General features: G+C 63.8%; 2 protein-coding genes and 1 long non-coding RNA gene across 5 annotated transcripts; 1 reads left to right on the forward strand and 2 right to left on the reverse strand.

The window, feature by feature from the left end:
- Positions 1-4,953: 4,953 nt before the first annotated feature.
- LOC144614028 (uncharacterized) lies at positions 4,954-7,192 on the reverse strand. 2 transcript variants are annotated; one of them, XR_013551564.2, is made up of 4 exons: positions 6,687-7,192; positions 6,076-6,132; positions 5,707-5,815; positions 4,954-5,388 (listed from the first exon to the last, which is right to left on the reverse strand). XR_013551564.2 is itself a non-coding variant. In XM_078436138.2 (3 exons), exons 1-3 carry the CDS (start codon positions 7,143-7,145, stop codon positions 5,303-5,305), a joined length of 1,029 nt encoding a protein of 342 aa, XP_078292264.2. In that variant the 5' UTR covers positions 7,146-7,192; the 3' UTR covers positions 4,954-5,302. The 2 variants fall into 2 exon arrangements, 1 of the variants encoding a protein (XP_078292264.2); XM_078436138.2 differs by having other exon boundaries at positions 4,954-5,815.
- Positions 7,193-7,261: 69 nt separating this feature from the next.
- On the reverse strand, positions 7,262-9,384 carry LOC145713088 (uncharacterized). The gene is made up of 3 exons (XR_014136021.1): positions 9,315-9,384; positions 8,813-8,964; positions 7,262-8,561 (listed from the first exon to the last, which is right to left on the reverse strand). It is a non-coding gene; the product is annotated as an uncharacterized LOC145713088 (long non-coding RNA).
- Positions 9,385-11,489: 2,105 nt separating this feature from the next.
- SLC2A6 (solute carrier family 2 member 6) lies at positions 11,490-18,957 on the forward strand. Of its 2 annotated transcripts, XM_078436273.1 has the most exons (10): positions 11,490-11,711; positions 12,226-12,388; positions 13,480-13,686; positions 14,281-14,380; positions 14,913-15,124; positions 15,524-15,676; positions 16,336-16,444; positions 16,859-17,044; positions 17,258-17,403; positions 18,101-18,957. In XM_078436273.1, the coding sequence occupies exons 1-10, from the start codon at positions 11,620-11,622 to the stop codon at positions 18,254-18,256; spliced, it is 1,524 nt and encodes a 507-aa protein (XP_078292399.1). In that variant the 5' UTR covers positions 11,490-11,619; the 3' UTR covers positions 18,257-18,957. The 2 variants fall into 2 exon arrangements, with proteins under 2 accessions (XP_078292399.1, XP_078292400.1); XM_078436274.1 differs by lacking the exon at positions 12,226-12,388 and having other exon boundaries at positions 11,603-11,711.
- The last annotated feature ends 6 nt before the right edge of the window (positions 18,958-18,963 follow it).

Raw genomic sequence — 18,963 nt, forward strand, 5'->3', positions numbered from 1 at the left:
ATCAGCGGCAGACAACTTGCTGAGGTCAGCCAATCAGCGGCAGACAACTTGCTGCGGTCAGCCAATCAGCGGCAGCCAGACTCCTGGGACTACGCTTCCTCTTTTCAAGACCATCCGGCCCCCAAACTCCCCGCTGCGATGCCACCCTTGATAAAACTCTGCTCCGGGCCAGCAGTTTGCTTTGCTCGGGAGGTCTGTGCCTCCCAGTTGCGGTGCTCCCTGGTTTCACAAACAATGCATCCAGGCTTTTGTTCCAGAGGTGGCTTGGTGGCCTCATCCCCCTACATCTCAGAGCACAACCAGCTTCAGTGCGCCACGTTCCTCCCTGGGGCGCCCCCTTTTCCCATCCTGGCCCGAAGATTCTGCGCCCCCTAGCCAACGGAAGATAGCATCCAAGACGGACATCTTTTAGTCTATCCCAAATTTGTAGCGGCTTTTCATACTAAGAAGAACGGAAATCTTTTGCCTTTATTTTATACGTGAGCGAAAACTGAGGCACAGGGACGTTCAACAAAGGGCCGGTCAATCACAGACTCAAACCTCGGAGCCAGGACCCTCTGGCTCCAGGGTCCGTGCACTTAAACTCTGCCATCGTCAACAAATGAGTTAGTAATTGGTGAATGTATTCATTCGCCAGATATTCATTGAGCCTCCTCGAGACGCCAGGCACTGCTGGGGCACCAGACATATGGCAGGGAAGGAGACGGGTGACATCACTGCCCTCCGAAGCTTATACTCCAGTGCGAGTGGGTGCAGCGGTGAATGCAGGACGTCTGCAGATCCCTCCTCTGCGGAGGCCAACGGCGGCGGTCAGACGTTCTGCATTCCAGGAGGGACCAGTGCCCACGTTGGCCATTCCGGCTGGACCTCACGGTTGGGACCACTCTTCTAAGGCTGCTGGCATTTCTCTGTGGGGGACCCTGGTGGCCATGACGAGGGAGTTAGGAGCTCTTCCATCGGAAGACAGGGCCTCCCCTAACTTTACAAGCCTGAGCAAAGGGCATCCCCTGGGCGGGGCCGTGGACAATACTTCCGAGCCCCCGAGCGTACCTGGGAGCCCTCAGGGAGTCAACAGTTTTCCCGAAACTCTGCGAGCCAGGCAGGTCTTGGCCTCTGTCCTGTTACCCCAAAGGTCATAGGTCCCCAAAAGGGCCCCGACACCTGTGTCCCTTGGTCAGCAGAGCTGCCGGGGAGAGGCTGGACTTTCTGGACGATGTCATTCGGGAAACAGCTGGGCACAGCTGTGTCCTGAGGACGCTGTCCCAGCCTCGCCTGGAACACAGGCTCAGATGCCATTGCCAGCACGGGCCCTGCTCCAGGAGGCCAGGCCAGGCCAGGCCAGGGGACGGCGTGTCCCGGGGCTCGGCTGGCCCCCATCCCAGCCTGACAAAGCAGTCCCCCGCCCCCCTCCAGCCCTGTGGGTGGGAGGATATCTCTAGCCCCAAACCAGAGGAATGTGCGAGCTTCTTGTCTGGAGGCTTTCCCAAGCTGGGTGACTTCTGTGGGGTAGGGCCATGTGCCGGCGTCCCACAGTGTCTGAGAAGAAGCCTGAGAGGGGTTTGTAAGCTTCTGGAACCCCCGACCTACTCAGGAGCCGCCACTGAGACCTGAGGACTTGGTGAAGCCTGTCCCCAGCGTCCCGCCCGCCGCCCACTGTGCACTGAGACCTCTCTTGGTGAACCGTCCCTCCGATGGCCCCTGCCCAGCGAGATGCTGGGACCGAGTCACCCTTCTCGGCTCAGGTTCCTGCTTCCAAAGTCCACACTGCATCACGCTGAGGGCCTCGTCCAGTCTGCACGCCTGCCAGCGGACTGGCCTCACCTGCTCTCCAGTTTCCCCTCCTGTCAGGTGGCAACCCCACCCCCAGCATATACGGAGGGACCGTGTGTGTGTGTGTGTGTGTAGGGACCCGTGCGTGCACACACGCAGGCTGTTCCCTTCGTGCACATCTCGGCTCCCCGACTGGTAAAATCCTGCACACCCTCCAAGACCCGGCCCTTCCATGAACCCCTTCCTCCGCTCATCGGCGCCCTGCTGAGAGGCGTCGTGCACCCACAGATGCGTCCGCACGTGCAGAGCCGCGACCGGCAGAGCCCCTGCCACGCCCCGCCCCCCCGGGCCCGTTCCATCCCCAGCCCTGCAGCCAGCTGGCCTCCCATCAGGGACGACGGATGCAGAGTTTTCTGTTTTATTAACTTTTCGTCATTTTTTACCACGTAGGCAACACACGGGTGACGATTCTAGTTTGTGCAAAGCAACCGTTTAACCTTTTCGAAAATGGCCCCCGCCATTCGCGTGTGTTGTAGGCACATTCACACGTGCAGATGAGTAAAAAGGCCATCTGACTCCCCTGGAATCTGAGACACCCTCCCCTGCAGACACCTCCACGGGGCTGTGGCTCAAGGTTCGCGCTCCCTATGTGAACTCATTCGATCCTCTCCGACGCCCCCCGAGTGGGGGGTGAGAGTACCACCCCAGCTGAGGCACCAGACGTGCGGGGGGAAGCAGGCGCGCCTGCCCACGGTCAGGGCCAGCTGGAAAGTGACAGGGCAGGACCGAAACCTGCAGAGCCCACGGTCTGGCCACCGTGGTTCCGTGTGGGCACCCACGTCCATCTCGGCAGGACCAGACCCTCCCCCGACCGCCTCGCTGTCTCTCTCTCTAGCACCTTCCGAGCTCTGGGGCCCAGTGTTCTTTCCCGAGCCGTCACGTCCCGCACGGGCAGGTCAGCCCCGGCCGAGACGGGGTGGACAGGAGCTCGAGGAGGGGGCCCGGTGTGGCAGGACTGCGCCCCCAGTCTGTGGCCGGCCCGGGAGCCCTTCCCCCAGGCCAGGCCGCTGCTCCCCCAGTGGCCACCAGGATTGCAGCGCCCTCCCACCCGAGGAAAGGCCAGCTCAGCTTCCCAGAGGCGGGAAGGGGGGGGTGTGTTCCGGGTCCTCAAGTTTACAGATCAGGCTGGCCGACCTGGGGTGGGGGGAGGGCCGAGCATCAGGAGGCCACGCACAGCGAGGCCGCTGCCCTCAACCTGTCGCAGAAGCTGCGGGCAGTTCTAACCGGGCCAAACCCGGCCTGCCCTCCCCGAGGGGGGAGCACGAGGTCTTCGGGGTGCATCAGAGAAAGTGCCGGGTCCTCCTGGGGATGCTCAGCCGTCAGCCAGCCTCCTCACTTCTACCAGGGCTGTCGTGGGTGGGGGCGTGGCCTCCGAGCCGCCCAGGGACTCCGTCTGCCAGCATCTGGGAGCTGCACGGAGAGAGGCGCGGGGCTGGCTCCACCCAGGTTTGGGGGCCACCCGCCTGCCTTTCAGGGGCCAGCCCGCATGCTCGGAGCTCTTGGCCCCGAGGCCTTATGTCTGAGCTTTGAAAAGAAGGAAGAGACATGGCCAAGGTGGGAGCGGGCAGTTTCTCAGAAACAGGGGTCCGGAGGGCACTCAACCTTTATCCTGACAAATACGAGTCTGTGAAATGGAAGACGGCGAGGCAGGAGCGGGCATCCTTGCCGCCCCCCCCCCCCCACACTGGAACACTCATGTGCAATGCGGCTCCCCGCCCCCTGGACACACGGAAGCAGGGTTCCACGTCCCAGCCAGGGGGCAGGATCCCTGAGCCCCCTGCCCACTCTCAGCCCCACCTGCAGCCCGGCTGCTCCTGGGGACGATGTGAACGTTCTGGATGGCGGGGGGGGGGGGGGGGCCCTGACCCCCACAACCGGTAGTCCCTTCCCTCGCCACCGTGCCCCAGAAGGTCCGAATCCCCCATTTTGTCCAAGCCCACCAGCCAGTCCCTTTAGGGGCAGCGGGAACTGGATATTCATCCTCCAGGCCTGCAAAAGCAGATCCCATCGTTACCGGCAAGAAGGAGCCCGGCTTCGCAGAAGAGCCACTTGCTTGGGCAGCTAATCTGTCGTCTCCCACAGAGGAAAGCCCATGAGACCCCAGGCCTCTGTTGGTCTCCTGGGTCACAGAGTTGCTGCGAGCCAAGCTCTGCAAATACACAGACATTCTGGGTACACCCGAGACGAAGCCTTCAAAGGTCAGGGGTGGGTGAGGGCGGGCACCCTAGCTGCTTCTTCCCCTGAAATTGCAGCCGTAGGTCCAAATACATGTGGCCGTCCAGGGCGACAGGACGAGCTGTGGCCGTGTAGCCGCAGGGACATAAGATCTTCACACGGGCACACATGCGGCATCTACGAGCATCACTGCGCACAGGCCAGGTCTGAGCGTCCGAGGCCGGACCCCCACCCTCCAAGCCTGACTGCTGTCCCTTGGCACCCCGCTCGGGCTCATGCTGTAGCCACACCTGCCGGTCACAGCCTCCTCCAACCCGGGACCAAGTCACTTCCCACCCTGGGGCCCTCAGAAGGACCTCCCTCCCCACGGCCTCCCCATCTGGCTGGCCCCACGTGTTTCTAAGCACTGAGCTCGGGGATCCCCTCATGGCCAGGAGGCATGCCTGGTCCCCAAACTGGGGACCTGAGCCTGCCCCCGTGTGCCACGTAGCCCAGGTGCACTTCCGTCCATCCGTCCGTCTGTCCTGCCCCTGTCCACCCCGCAGTTTGGTGGACTTTCACTCCCCCAGCGGACCAGGAGCTCCCTCAGGGCAGGGCGGACCTAGATCCCACTGCCCGCCTCGTATTCGAGAAGCTTTGGGGTATGAGTGGGCCGGGACCAAGCCAGCCTGTCAAGCAGGAAGTAGGGTCACTTTGTAAAAAGCCTTTTCCTCTCCTGCGAAACAGGAAAAGAAGCCCCCCCCCCAACCCCCACCGCTGAACTTGCACAGGATGGCGTTCCAAAAGCACCAAAAGTGACAGCTGTAAATAAAGTCTCACTCACCCCAGCCCTCCCCCAGCTCGCCAGGCACCCCCAAACGTCCACCCCCGGGGGGCCTGGCCGCAGCTCAGCTCCCAGGCCCCCACTGCCCACCCCTGGGATGCCCTCAGGTCTCCCGATCGAACATATTCTACGTATTCAAAACCATCAGCAAAACACGACTCAGAATTCAGTCGTTGCTTTTGGCGGGACGTCCACGCGGCAGCACAGGGGCCGAAGATAAACTAGAGAGACACGGGGACGGCCAGGAAGGACAGAGCCAGACTGTCGCCTACACACGGCGGGCCAGGAAGAGTCCCACCGTGCGACCAAATGTAACGTCACGCTTGAGCAAGCAAGGCGGCCGTGTGCTGGCCGGCTGCGTCCCCAGAGACGGCGCTGGCTGAGGCCGGCAGGGGACATGAACCCCAGGGCGTCTGGCCGGGGTGGGGGACCTGCGCTGACCCTTCCTGGCAGCAGACAGGGAGGGAGCTCACCTCAGCTGCTCAGATCAGACCGTGTCCATCTCCCAGGCAGCCGCCTTCTCTCCCGCAGGCCTCGGGTCCCCGCCTGCCACATGAGGGCTGACAACAGACGGGCCAGGTGACGAGCGCCCATCCAGGACCCCGGGCGTCCAGCTTGGGGCTCCGCCTGCACCTGCCCGTGCGGACCTCCCCGCTGTCCCCATGTACACGAGAAATAGAGGCTCACGGAGGGGAGTGGTTCACCAGATCTGCCCAGCAAGGACTCAGCCCCAGGCCGTCTGGGCACCCTGCCAGGCCCCCGAGGCCGGAGTGGGTGGGGGTCACAGCAGTGCCCTGAGCAGGGGGTTAGCCAGCGGGGCGGGGAGGGCCTCGCCCTGGCCTTTTCCTGTCCCCTATCAAGCCCGGAGCAGGACGTACCTGATAGTGCGGGTTGGCCGGCACCCCGAGAGGGTCCCCAAGAATATCCACCAGGAGTGTCCGGCCAGGTCTTCGGCGTGGCTCTCTGGGGCCTGGCCCCCAGGACTGGCTGCCGGAGTTATGAAGAAGGAGGCCCATCTGCTCACCTGCCGTCTGCGTGCCCCTCTGTCCCGGCTCCCCTCCCCACCTCACGGAGGACACGAGGCAGGAGGGCAGTGGCCGGGGGCCCAGGCCCCATGGCCGCGCTGGGTCCCCGGCCGCTGCCCGGTTCCCTGTGACCCGGAGCCTCCACCTCTCACAGGGGGCCCGGCCAGGCCCCCAAACCTCTCTACTCAGGAAACGTGACCCTCCCTGGACACTCTCACCTACCCTTCTGGGCCAGAACTGATTCACTCGGTCACCTAACTGCGAGGACAGCTGGAGGACCTTTTAGGAAGGGGCAGAAAAGAACAGAGACAGCGGCGTCGCCCCCCCCCCCCCCGGCCCCCCGGCCCTCGCGGGCTGCGTGACCCCCCCCCAAGGACGCCCGGCCGGAGAGCGGAGAGCGGCCCGTCTCCCACACGCTCTCTCCAACAGCAGCAGGGGAGACCCCCACCTGGAGCCTCGACGGGCCACTCACCCCCTCGCCCTGCAGACCCCCAGCGGCCCTCCACCAGGCTGGGCGGAAGGACGCCCACCTCGCTACTGCACACGCTCCTGCAGGGAGGCCACGGGGACTAAGCACACAGGTGCACACCTACACAGGTAGGCTGCCCGCCCCCAGCGACGCTGACAGCCTGCTCAGGAGCTGTCGGCCAGCCCCACCCCAGGCCCCAGGCCCATCGTGTCACCCTTGGCGATGGGCAACCCACCCGAAGCATATACTTTCTTCACCTCAGGCATCTGGCTGCCCCGGTATCCCTGGAAATCGGTGGGGTGGGGGGGGGGGGGGTGGGCGGGAGGCAGGAGCCGGGGCAGGAAAAACCCCAAGTGGAACCCACGGCGTTTATAAAACCGGTCCCTGAACGGGATCCTCCTCGCAGGTGCAGTTCCCAGAGTTTGTGGCCCCAGCAGAGCCCTGCCCCTGCCACACGCTGGGCCTGCAGGACAGGAAGTGAAGTGGGACAAAGGAGGGCAGTCTCAAAGTCACTGTGCCGGCGGTCAGGCCTCCCGACCCCGGTAGCAGGTGGGGGGTCAGCTGACAAGCAGAGCTCCCGAGAGCCGCCCCGAGGTGCTGCTGACAGGTCAGGAAGGCCGCTGTCCAGCCCCCAGGCCTCGGCTCCCTCACCCCCAGCTGAAGTGCCCACCCCCACTTTTTCAAGAGGCCCCTCCAGACCTCCAGGATCCACCTCCACACCCCTCCACCCGGGAAGTCTCTGAGGCCCCCAGAGCCCCCACTCACTCCCCACCTGCCCTCTCCACTGGGCTGAATCCACGCAGCGGTGGGGGACAGAGGGCATCTGCCACTCCCGGCACACCAGCCTGGACACACAGGTGCGTGCTTGGACTCTGAGAAGCCAGAGGAGCAGGGAAAAGAAACGTCACCCCCGGGGGAGGGAAGTCTGTGGTTGGGGCTCGCCCCAGAGGCCTTCCCTTCCCCGGGGAGGGCCAGCCCCGAGCTCTCTGGGCGCCCCCGCCCCGTCCACCTTCCCGTGTCTGGCACATGGTGTCTTGATAAGTATTTGTTCAATGAGGACAGAGGGGTCCTGGTGCCTCCCGGTCCTAACCTGAAGGTCCCACGCCCCTCCCATCCTCAGTAACGCGTGCCTTCCTTTGTCAAGGTCCAGGACGGGGCCACCATGGCGCAGCAAGACTCCAGTGACCCTGGGCAGTGTGACCCATCACCACTGCCCCCCCGATGTACACAATTCTCTCCCACCCCCTCCTCCCCCTTCCTGAGGATATTTTTGGGGTAAAATTATAGATACAGAAATGAAAGGAACGAAGATAAATAGCAAATGGTAAGAGAAGCTCTCTCTAAGTAACAGGACTTGTGCTTAATCCATAATCTCAAATTTTTTTCCAGTTTGAAGAATAAAACACCCTCACCTCCTCTGCCCTGAGGAACCCCCAAAGGGATCGCACAGCAGATGGTGCAATTCTCACTTCAGCCAGCAGGTGGCGGGCCAAGACCACATGGACCGGCACAACCCTTCGTGGACAGAGCCCGGGCTGGAACGCTCATTTCTGGACTCCCTTTGATTTCGTTCCACAAATTCCCAGGGATCACCTGGCTTTATTTGCAGCACCCGGATGGTCGTGCAAAGATGGGGACTCCAGCCCTGCGGCAAACCTGGATGAGGTGGATTTGAGCCCCATCTGCTGCAGCACTTTCTGGGGCCCCAGGCTCTTAGCCCACCATCTGCGGCCATCTGGAGGGGTGAGCCTCCAGCAGTGACGTTGGAAAGCAGAGACTAGGGCTCCCCTGGGTTCCCGCTCTCCAGTGGGGGGGGCCTTGGGGTCCTCCTGGGGTCCCACGGGGGCTGCCATAGACAGAGGCCACAAGTTTTCCCCCCACTCTTACCCTCAACTCCCCACCTCTGCAGACCCCCACCCTCCAGCCCCATCCCTGGATCTGCTCCTGGAGCTCCACTCCTGACTCCTGCCCAGCCCGGCCAACAGATACCCCACCCTCTGCCTCGGAGGCCACAGCAGCAGCAGACTCGGGCCTGTGTTACACCAGCCAGGCCAAGAGCAGGAGGAACACCAGGACCAGGGCTGCGGCCAGGGTCACAGAGGGCACCAGGTCCGAGTCCTCGGGACCGAGGATGGCATCTCCAAGGGCATGGTGGAGGGCGGCAGGGGCACCAGACAGCTGGGTGTCAGCGACCTTCTCTCCGGGGGGCCCTGGCCGGCCCATCTGTGGGAAGGGGGACCTGAGGGACAGGAATTCCTCTGGGAAGCGTCCCACTCTCTGCCTGGCCGTCCCATCCCTCTCCTCTGGGAGGCCCTCCAGACATAGCAGGTGACCAGAGGTCCCCGAGGTGACCCTGGGCAGTGACTCCCTGAGCCTCAGTTTTCTCCGCTGTAAAACCGGGATGCCAAAGGCCACCAGGGAGGACAGGGACCAGATGAGACAGTAGCGCCTGGGTTATTGGCATCTCCTCCCGGCCCCACCCCCCCTTACCTTCTCTCTTGAGACGACTGGGGCTGGAAAGTCAGGTTCGGCACCACAGCCCCCGAGACCTTTGCCCTTGTGCCAGGGGATCTGGAATGCAGCTCTGCTGGTTTCTTGGGCACTTAGAAGCCTAGGACTCATCTGGGGGGAACTTTGTCAAACTGCAGGAGAAGCCCCATCAAGGCCTGCCAGCCGCCCTCTGCCCACACAGTGGCTGGGGCTGTGGGCACCAGATTACATCCGTTTTACAGTTGAGAAAACCCAGGTTCAGAGAAGGAAGCACCTCCCTGGAGCAGGGCTCCCGAGAAGCCCCAGAGGTTGGCAGAGGCGGTCACAGCATCCTGGGTCCTCTTGGACCTCAGGCTCCTCGTCTGCACAGGGGCAGACTGTGCATGAACTGGTTTGCTAAGCTCCAGCACCCAGGATCGGCCAGGGATGGAGACAGCCCAGGAGTCGGAGGTGGTCTCCACCCAGCCCCTCCCCACCCCAGGCAGCTCTGCAGGACGTTTACCTTCTGGCCAGGGCGGGAGGCGGCTCCCACGCCCGGGACCGGCCACGTTCCCCAGTGCAGGCAGCGACCAGTGGCAGCTTGATTGGATCAACTAGGGAACCTTCTTCGAAAGAACCCACCCTCCTTGGGGCCTCCCTCGGGGAGGGGTTGGAGATGGGGGGCGGGGAAATGAGGGACCGGCCCCTGCTGTGGGTGTGTCCGGGCCACAGAGGGGAAGCAGAATGGGTGCTCCCACCCCCAGACAAGTGCTCTCTGCTTCTTCTGAGCGGACAACTCCCAGAGGGGGCTGGAAGGGGCTCAGGGACCTCTTGGCACCCCTATGTGCCTGTGCCGTGCCAGGCACGGGAAGGGGGGCAGGGGGGGAGGAGGAGAGCCCCACCCTGTCCCAGAGGCCAGGTCCCCAAGCAGCCCATCTAGGGCAGGCCCAGGTGGCAAGAGAGAAGGCCCAAGTGACCCAGTGAGGGAGATGGTAGTTAAAAGAGGTCCGAGGACCAGAGAAACATCCTTGGTGGAGGAAATCATCCTTTAAAGATAAAGATGGTCATTGAATCACTAATTTTAAAAGCAAACGTGTTTGAAATAGCCTTAATGCCCATGACAGAAGATTCCTGAACAAACTCGGGTTATATCTCAATTGTTAAAATACGGTTACAAGGCTTGTGCAACACCAGCGATGAGTCACCATTTATTGGGTGCTGGATCCAAAGCCTATGTCCTTTACGGCAATAAAAGGCTTAAAATACGTAAAGTGGTCACACAGTTGTATAGACACACAACGAAAATAATGGGAAGATATGAAGATTAGACGCAGGTGGGGAAAGACACGGAAATGCCAGCAGGGTGATGGATGGGGCTTTCCGGAGCCTGTTTTTCCTGTGGGTCTACTAGTTGGATTTCCGTAGTAAAAGGGAATTGTACCTTTTTTTCTTTTAACGTTTATCTGTTTATTTTTGAGAGAGAGCAAGCATTTGTGCGCGAGCACAAGAGAGGCGGAGAGAATCTCAAGCAGACACAGCTCGATGCCACAACCCGAATGCGAGATGGAGACCTGAGCCGCAGTCGAGTCCTACCCTTAACTGACTGAGCAGCCCAGGCACCCCTATATAACACCTTTTTCAAACAACTCACTGTTATAATAGCTAGAACTTGGAAATAACCTAAATGTTCAACAACAAAGGATCGGTTCAAACATAACACGGGGGGTCGGCCGGGCAGCAGAAGGGGGTGGGATCCAGCCCCTCCCGGAAAAAGCCCACAGGGAGCAGCGGGCCCCAGTGACTGTGCTGTTGTTGGAGGGTGAGCTTCCTGGGATATTCAGTTTCTGCTTTTCTTATCTTGTAATTTTATTTTATTACCTGGATGATTCTCAACAAGCCGTTTATTCCTGCAATCAAAAAAGACCAGAAACGGGGAAAATGCAAGTCTCTGCCGCCGGAGCCACCACCCTCTCTTCTCTGGGTCACACACACACACACACACACACACACACACTGGCTGTCGGGGATGCGGTTCAGCCCGAATGCACCTCGTCCCTGGAGGGGAGGAAGCAGGGCCAGCGGTGACTCAGGACGCGAGGTAGCAGGGCCAGAGTCCTGCCTTCGCTGGAGACCAGGGTTCTCCCTGTGACCTTGGCGAGTCGCTGCGCCCCTCGGGGCTCGGTTCCTCCGGCCTGTAGGAGCCACGGGAGCCGGACCCGAGGGTGGCCCGCAGTCCCCCCACATGTGCACACGGACGAATCCGCAGGGGCTCTGCCTCCAGGCCCCGCAAGACTGTCGAGTCTCCTCCTTGGGCGCGGGGTGCCCATCCTCAGGGCCAGCCCAGGGGGTCCTCGGGGGCTCACGAGGCACGGGTGACGCCCATGTGAAGCCCAGCCACGCCCCCACGCCCCCGGCCAGAGCTCCGCGCCCCAGTCCGCGCCCCGCCCCCAGGGCCGCGCCGCCGGAAAGCCCCAACGGAGCCCTGCCCCCGGCACCCGCCCCGCCCCCGGGCTCCGGCCCCGGGAAAGCCCGGCCGGGCCCCGCACCCCGCCCCGTCCCCGGGTCCGCGCCCCGGGAAAGCCCGGCCGGGCCCCGCACCGCGCCCGCGCCCAGCCCCGGCACCCGAGCATCCGCACCGCTCGCGGCTGCCCCATTGGCCCGCGCCCGCTCCGCAGGGCCGCCTGGCAGCCAATGGCGGCCGAGGGGCGGGGCTGCGGCCCGGGCCGGATGCTCGGCGCCGCTGCGGCCCGACGCGCCTCCCGGCCGGAGCTGTCCCCCAGCACCCGGCCACTCGGCGGCGGCACGGACACTGCCAGGAGGGGCCGGCCATGCAGGAGCCGCTGCTGGGGGCCGAGGGCCCGGACTATGACACCTTCCCTGAGAAGTCGTCCCCGTCGCCGGGGGAGAGGACGCGAGTCGGGTGAGAGTCGCTGGGCACGGGGGCTGCGGGCGGGGGCTGGCTTCCGCCTTGGGCCTTCTCTGACCTTCCATGAGTGTCCACCAAGGGTCCATCTGGCCCCCTCCTGCCCCCAGACACCCTCGTTTTATTTAAGGAGCTGCCCCCCCACCCCCCCCCCGGACTGGGCCCAGCCCCCAACTGCCTCAGATAGGGTGAGTGAAAGCCAGAGAGGGCGAGGGGCTTGCCTAAGGTCACACGGCAAGCTTCAGTGGCAAAGCTGGCGGCAGAAACCAAGCCTCCTCTTCTAGAGAAGAGTGCTCCTTCACCCGTGTCTCAGCCACGGGGATGGGCTTTGGGGACCGTCCTGGGGAATTCTCGAAACGAGATGACACTCAGGCTCCGGGAGCTGGCAGTCTGGCCCTGGAGCCAGCCCTCGCCAAGCGCTGCCCTCACAGCCCGAGCGGGCAGCCATTGTTCAGCAGTTGGGGGAGGAGGAACTCAAAGACCTCATCGTTCTGCCCACCCCCCCCACCAGGGCCCCACAGAACAAGAGGGTGTTCCTGGCTACCTTTGCCGCCGTGCTGGGCAATTTCAGCTTTGGGTACGCCCTGGTCTACACGTCCCCTGTCATCCCTGCTCTGGAGCTGTCCTTGGACCCAGACCTGAGACTGACCAAAACCCAGGCATCCTGGTTTGGGGTAAGAGCCATGCTCTGAGCTGGAGATGGGCAGGGCAGAGTGAGCAGGGACCCACGAAGCCAGGGACGCCCAAAATCTCAGGCGTGGGGCCCCCTCTAGGGCCCTGGTCTTCCCCCTCCCCCATCCACCCCAACCACGCTGGGCCGCAGGAGGGGCAGTGGGTGAGTGAGGCCAGATGATGGCTCTGAAATAGAAGGAGGAAGTGAGAGCTGAAGGAGAAGGTGTGGGAAGGAACAAGTGGGGAGGTGCCCCTCCAGGTCTCACCCCCGGGGGGTTGAGGGCTCCCCAGACTGCCCCCGCCACCCACAGCCGGGCTGTCACAGCAGAGCAGACGCCTCTCTGGATGATGGGGGACAGGGCATCAGATGCCGATGGAAAGAGGTGCCAGCTGGGGCGAGGGGGGTCCCAGGACAGAGTGTGGGCGAGTGGAAGGGAAGAGCAGAGGCCCCAAGAGTCCCAGAATTCCAGAATCACAATCTTAGCAGCCTCACATGTACAATGACAACATAGTAGCTAAGATAATACCCATTGTGTGCCGAGCACTTAGTATGCGCCAGGGGTGTTCTGGATACTTTACGTGAGAGCTGGTTAACTCCCGGGGCCAACCCTAAGAGTGGGTACTCCTGCCCCCCCCCCCCCCCCCCCCATAAAACAGCTAACGAAACTGAGGCTCAGATAGACCAAGCAATGTGTCCAAGTCACTGACCGGATCCTACTCACTCCACTCCACAGGGAATCCAAGAATCCCCAAGTCTAAAAATGCCAGGGGCTTTAGGTCATAGAATACTCCCGTCTGCTATACTCTAGTATCAGACTTTTAAGCGTTCAGCTGAGCAGAACCACCATGGACACACGGCCCCACATCCTCTGCAGAGCAGGCCTCCCTACGGTGGCACCTCTTAAGAAATGGCTATGCACATGCCGCTTGTACACGCCTGGAGACGGGAGGCTCACTACCATTCAGGGCCTGAGTCCTGCACCCCAGGATCCCACGGTCAGCCTGGAAAAGCAGCTGCCTCTAGGCTCTGATGGGGGGTGGGACGGGAGTGCGGGGCGCCCACACACGTCTGCCGTGCACTCCTTTCCTGCAGTCCGTTTTCACCTTGGGCGCGGCGGCTGGGGGCCTCAGTGCCATGGTCCTCAATGACCTCCTGGGTCGGAAGCTCAGCATCATGTTCTCAGCCGTACCCTCGGCAGCTGGCTACGCACTCATGGCAGGCGCCCACGGCTTCTGGATGCTGCTGCTGGGGAGGACAATGACAGGCTTCGCCGGGGGGCTCACAGCTGCCTGCATCCCGGTAAGGCCAGGACCACCCCTCACTGCCTCGGCACCGAGTTGGCCCCCGTGTAGCTAAAGCCTCCTGACCCTCGAGCCATCTGGTCAGTGGGGGTGATGTTTGCCAGGGAGCCTCAGCTTACCTCCACCAGGGCAACCCATTTCAGGGAAATCTGGCCCCGGCTGACCTCACTCTGGACTCCCCATAGTTCCTACCCCATTTCCTGACAATCAGGCACATTGCTCAATTGGAGAAAATCTGCACGAAGCAAGGGGCGAAGGGGAAGTGTCTGCCCCGAGCCGTCCCTCGGACTCCTCCCACAGCTCCCCACGCGATGTCCGGGCCCAGGCGAGCCCAGAAGGGGGCGGAGGTGCCCGGGGGCGGGGGTGGAACCAGAGTCTGCTCCAGTTCCCAACCTCAGGCCACCCATTTTCAGAGCCGAGTGCCTCTGTGCACTAGACGGGGAAACGGACTGAGTCCCGATCAGGATAAGAACCCCACCTGAAGCCCCCGCTTCTCAGCTCCCGAGGTTCACAGGGCCACCTCTGCCGTCTCGGGCCGGGCCCCGGAGCCCAAACTCTCACCAGAGGCCGTGCGGCCCGATGTGTCTTGCAGGTGTACGTGTCTGAGATTGCTCCCCCGGGTGTTCGTGGGGCCCTGGGGGCCACGCCCCAGCTCATGGCAGTATTCGGGTCACTGTCCCTCTACGCCCTTGGCAAGTATTGTCCAGATGAGCGATGAGCACCTCCCGTGTGCAGGCGGGCGGGTAACAGGGCGCCGCTGCTGAGCAGCCGTGGGTGGAAAGGCAGCGAATGTGCCCCAGAGCAAACCCCGAGCTGGGGGACAAGATACTTGCTCAGCCGGCACTGGGCTGTGTACCTCTAGGCAACGCTCTGCCTCTCTCTGGTCACATGGGAAGCCCATACGGAAAGGAGAGCAGGGTACATCCGGTTGAGGTGGGGTGGGGGTTCGGAGATAGTAGCCCGGGGCCTTGCCTGCTCCGTCTACCCCCGCCGTCACCCCGCCGTGGCCCTTGAGACGCTCCGAGAACCTCCTTCAGGCCAAGCCATCCCTGTAGCCCCTCCTGGTTTAGACCGCGGAGGCCTGAGGCAAGCAGGGTAGGCTTCCTGTAGGAGACGGCCCTGGGACTAGCGCTTGAGGACAGAGCAGGTCGCTCAGAGGCATCGATAGGAGGGGACTGGACGCGTAGCCTGGACGCCGGCCGCTCACCCCGTCGTCACCTCCAGGCCTCCTGCTGCCGTGGCGCTGGCTGGCTGTGGCCGGGGAAGGGCCTGTGCTCGTCATGACCCTGTTGCTCAGCTTCATGCCCAACTCCCCCCGCTTCCTGCTGTCGCGGGGCAGGGACTCGGAGGCGCTGCGGGCGCTGGCCTGGCTGCGCGGGGCCGACACCGACATCCGCTGGGAGTTCTCGCAGATCCAGGACAACGTCCAGAGACAGGTGCGGGAGGGTGGGTGCGAGGCCCTGGGTGGTGCAGCCGCCCACTGGGCCCGAGACTTGGCGGCTCGTCCGGGGCGGGAGGGGTGCGGTTGGGGGGGGGGGGGGGAGACGGCGGATCCCACCTCCGAGAACGAGGGGAAGGGGAGGCGTTGCCACGACCCAGAGCACGTGCTCCGCGCTGCCGATGCCTGGGCACCCAGAGATCCTGACCAGCGAACATGTGCCTTGTCCCACCCGCTCCCCCAAGAGCCTGGGGTTGGGGGGAGGGGGGCGGGCGGGGGTCTGTGGCCTCAGTGCCCAGGGTCTTTTCCTGGAGGAAGGGAGAAGGGAGTCCAGGGCAGGGTGGGGCCTGCCGGAGGGGCGGGCGCAGCCGCCTCAGGAGCAGCTTCACGTTGGCAGAGCACCCGCGTGTCGTGGGCCGAGGCCCGGAGCCCCCACGTGTACCGGCCCATCGTCATCGCCTTGCTGATGCGCTTCCTGCAGCAGCTGACGGGCATCACGCCCATCCTTGTCTACCTGCAGCCCATCTTCGAAAGCACCGCCGTCCTGCTGGTGAGACCCGGGCCCCACACCGCCCCAGCTCTGCTCCCCGTGTCCCCGGGGGGCCGTCCCTTACCGAGCACCTGCTCCGCACCTCGGGTCGGGGGCGCATGCGCCGTGTGGAGCCCGCCGGGGTCTCTCCGCCGTTGTTGTGCCCTGCACCTGTTCTCGGAAGAACGTTTACGAGTAACCTCACGTGTCTGAAGCCAGACCGGATTGCAGAGGAACCCACTGTATAGAAACGCAGAGAGAGCCCTGGGGGGGGGGTGCCCATGGACCCCCAGGTTCAGAGCATCTGCCACGCCCCTGCAGACCTCAGCTTCCGCCTCTGTAGAATGGAGATAGCAGAGAGGGGGCCTCCGTCGGCCCGTCCTGGGCTCAAAGGGAGATGAGATTTAGAGATTAGTGACAGTGCAGTCCCACGAGTCACTGTGATGCCCGGACTCTCTGCTGGCCTCGGGCTCGGGGGCGGGGGCGGCAGTTGCGTGCGCCCCGGCTGAGGGGGCCCGGCCGGGTGAGCAGAGGAAGTGCCCGGCACATGGTACGTGCCGGGCGGCCCAACGCTCCGAAGGAGCTTGGCGTCTGAGCGCCCTGCAGCGCCGTGTGCGGGACGGGTGGGACAGGAGCAGCAGGCCAGGGTCCCTCAGCCCCCGGTGGCTCCCTCCCTGCAGCCCCCGAAGGATGATGCAGCCATTGTGGGGGCCGTGAGGCTCTTCTCCGTGCTGATTGCTGCCCTCACCATGGACCTGGCTGGCCGCAAGGTCCTGCTCTTTGTCTCAGGTGAGCACCGGCCTGGCCCCTGCACTGGCCCACTCCTCCCGCAGCGGCCGATCGTGTGCCGGCCCCCGTGACTGGGAGCCCCGGGGCGAGGGGGGGGGGGGGGGGATGGCTGGGTCAGACCTGCCCTGCTGGCCCTGCCCCCACCAGCGCCCAGCACAGGGCCTGGCAGCCACGAGCTGCTCCAGAAAGACCTGCTGGGGCTTGGGTGAGCAAACGAGCCAGTCGTGAGCCACACGGTGGGTGTGACAGCAGCTCACACGCGGGCAGGGTCAGAGCTCTGCAGGAAGTGTCCGGTCGCAGACGGGCCACGACGGCGGCCTGGATGAGAAATGGGCCGCACGGGGTGCAGGGTGCTGAGGAAGCACCGGGCTCAGACGGTCCCGGCCCCTCCGAGGGCCACCGGTCTGTCCACAGCCACCATCATGTTTGCTGCCAACCTGACGCTGGGGCTCTATGTCCACCTCGGTCCAAAGCCTCCGACTCCCAACAGCACCGTGGAGCTCGAGAGTGTGCCCTTGGGGGGCACGGAGCAGCCCCTGGCCGCACCCACCAGCTACCTTACCCTGGTGCCCCTGGTGGCCACCATGCTCTTCATCATGGGTAGGTGTGGCAGTGACCCCACCAGGATGGGCGGGGGGGGCGGGGGCCGGGAGGGCCGAAGGCCAGCTAGAGAGGGGCCGTCTGGGGCTTAGGTGTGGGGGACGTGCTAGGGCACGGGCAGGGCACCGCTGTCCTGGTCTGTCGGGGTGGTTGGGGAGGGGTCTCGGCAGCTCAGTGGAGGCAGAAGAGGCCCCATGTCCCCTGTGTCGGCAGGCTACGCCATGGGCTGGGGGCCCATCACCTGGCTCCTAATGTCTGAGATCCTGCCCCTGCAAGCCCGCGGGGTGGCCTCGGGGCTCTGCGTGCTGGTCAGCTGGCTCACCGCCTTCGCCCTCACCAAGTCCTTCCTGCTGGTGGTGGTGAGTGCCGGGGGCTGAGCTCAGGGCTTCAATGGCACGGCCTCTAAGTGCCACACACGTCCTCCCGGGCCGGGGCGACCAAGCCCAGAAGGCCGCACTTGTCCACATGGCAGTTTGGGTCTCTCAGCATGGATCTCTGCTGGTCAGCCCACATCCGGCTCGGTGCCCGCTTCCCCCATGCCACACACACACACACACACACACACACACACACACACACACTTGGTTCAAACCCCTCCCCAGGCAGCTCGGCCGGTGCCTACCCTGGTGGAGCCAGTGGGTCAGGGCAGGGTCGGGGGAACCCAGAGCGAGCACAGCCCCAGCAGAGAGGCACGGACGAGCTCGGGGCAAGGCAGGGGGGCGTGTGGAGTGCGCTCCCAGCCAGGCTGTGGTGGCAGCACCGGGCAGCGAGGGAGAGAGGTGGGGGGGAGGGGTCTGAGCCGAGGCTGAGACCAGAGGTCCGGGCCCCAGGTCCAGGCCTGGGCAGGCTGCTGCCCTCGAGTGGAGGAAGTCCTCGGGGCCCGGCACCACGGGGAGGCCGCCCCAGACCTGAGGGCCTGGGGGACGGGACTTGGGGGGAATGGCTAAAGCATTTGCAGTTCCTGCGGGAGGCTGTGGAGCCCCGAGAGGCCTGCTGGGATAAGCAGGAGCGTGCTGGGAGCCCCCGTGTGACCAGGCATTCCCTCCATGTCCCCAGAATGCCTTTGGCCTCCAGGTGCCTTTCTTCTTCTTTGCTGCCATCTGCTTGGTCAACCTGCTGTTCACCGGCTGCTGCGTGCCTGAGACCAAGGGCCGGTCGTTGGAGCAGATCGAGTCCTTCTTCCGCACTGGGAGGAGGTCCTTCCTGCACTAGGTCAGGGTCCCCACCTGGGAGGGGCCAAGCACTGGACGCCGGGCCTCTGTGCTGGCCACAAGCCTGAACCCCAAGCCCAGGGGGCGACAGCAACATGCCATCAGAGAGCCCAGGACCAGACAGAAGGACGACAGGCCCCCCCCCCGCCCCGAGTGCGCTTCTGGCTCTGGGCAGGCCGGGCCCCAGCCTGGGCCCCAGCTCAGCCGTGCCGCACGCTCGTCGGCCAAGACCTGCTGGCAGAGGAGACAGCCATGGGCCGCAGGGGAGTACATGGCCCGGGGTCCAGGATGAAGCCAGGGCTGAGCAGGGGAGTACACAGCCCGAGGTCCAGGACAAGGCCCTGCTGGGTGACCCCAGGGCCTTGGCGCTTACTCAGGCTCAGAGGATGCCCCCACACAGGGCTGCAATGAGGACAGAGCCAGGCAGGGCAAGGGGCAGTGGACGGGTCCACACAAGGACGTCGTCGTGCCATTTTGTTCTGATCACTTGAGCGTCCTAACCACAGGGAGGAAGACAGATCTGCACTTCTGAAAGCTGTGGATGCCACAGAGAACATTCTGGACTCCCAGGCCAGGGCACAAAGCCCAATACAGACCTTCCTCCTATACCCACCCGGTCTCTGGGAACAGGGCTCTTAAGTGCCCCTGTCTGTAAACCATGTTCACCCCGTTTGTAAAAATAAATCAGGCTCTGGGCCCTGGCGTGGA

The sequence above is a fragment of the Panthera onca genome, chromosome D4 (assembly GCF_046562875.1).
Source record: "Panthera onca isolate mPanOnc1 chromosome D4, mPanOnc1 haplotype 2, whole genome shotgun sequence".
NCBI classification, from domain to species: Eukaryota; Metazoa; Chordata; class Mammalia; order Carnivora; family Felidae; genus Panthera; species Panthera onca.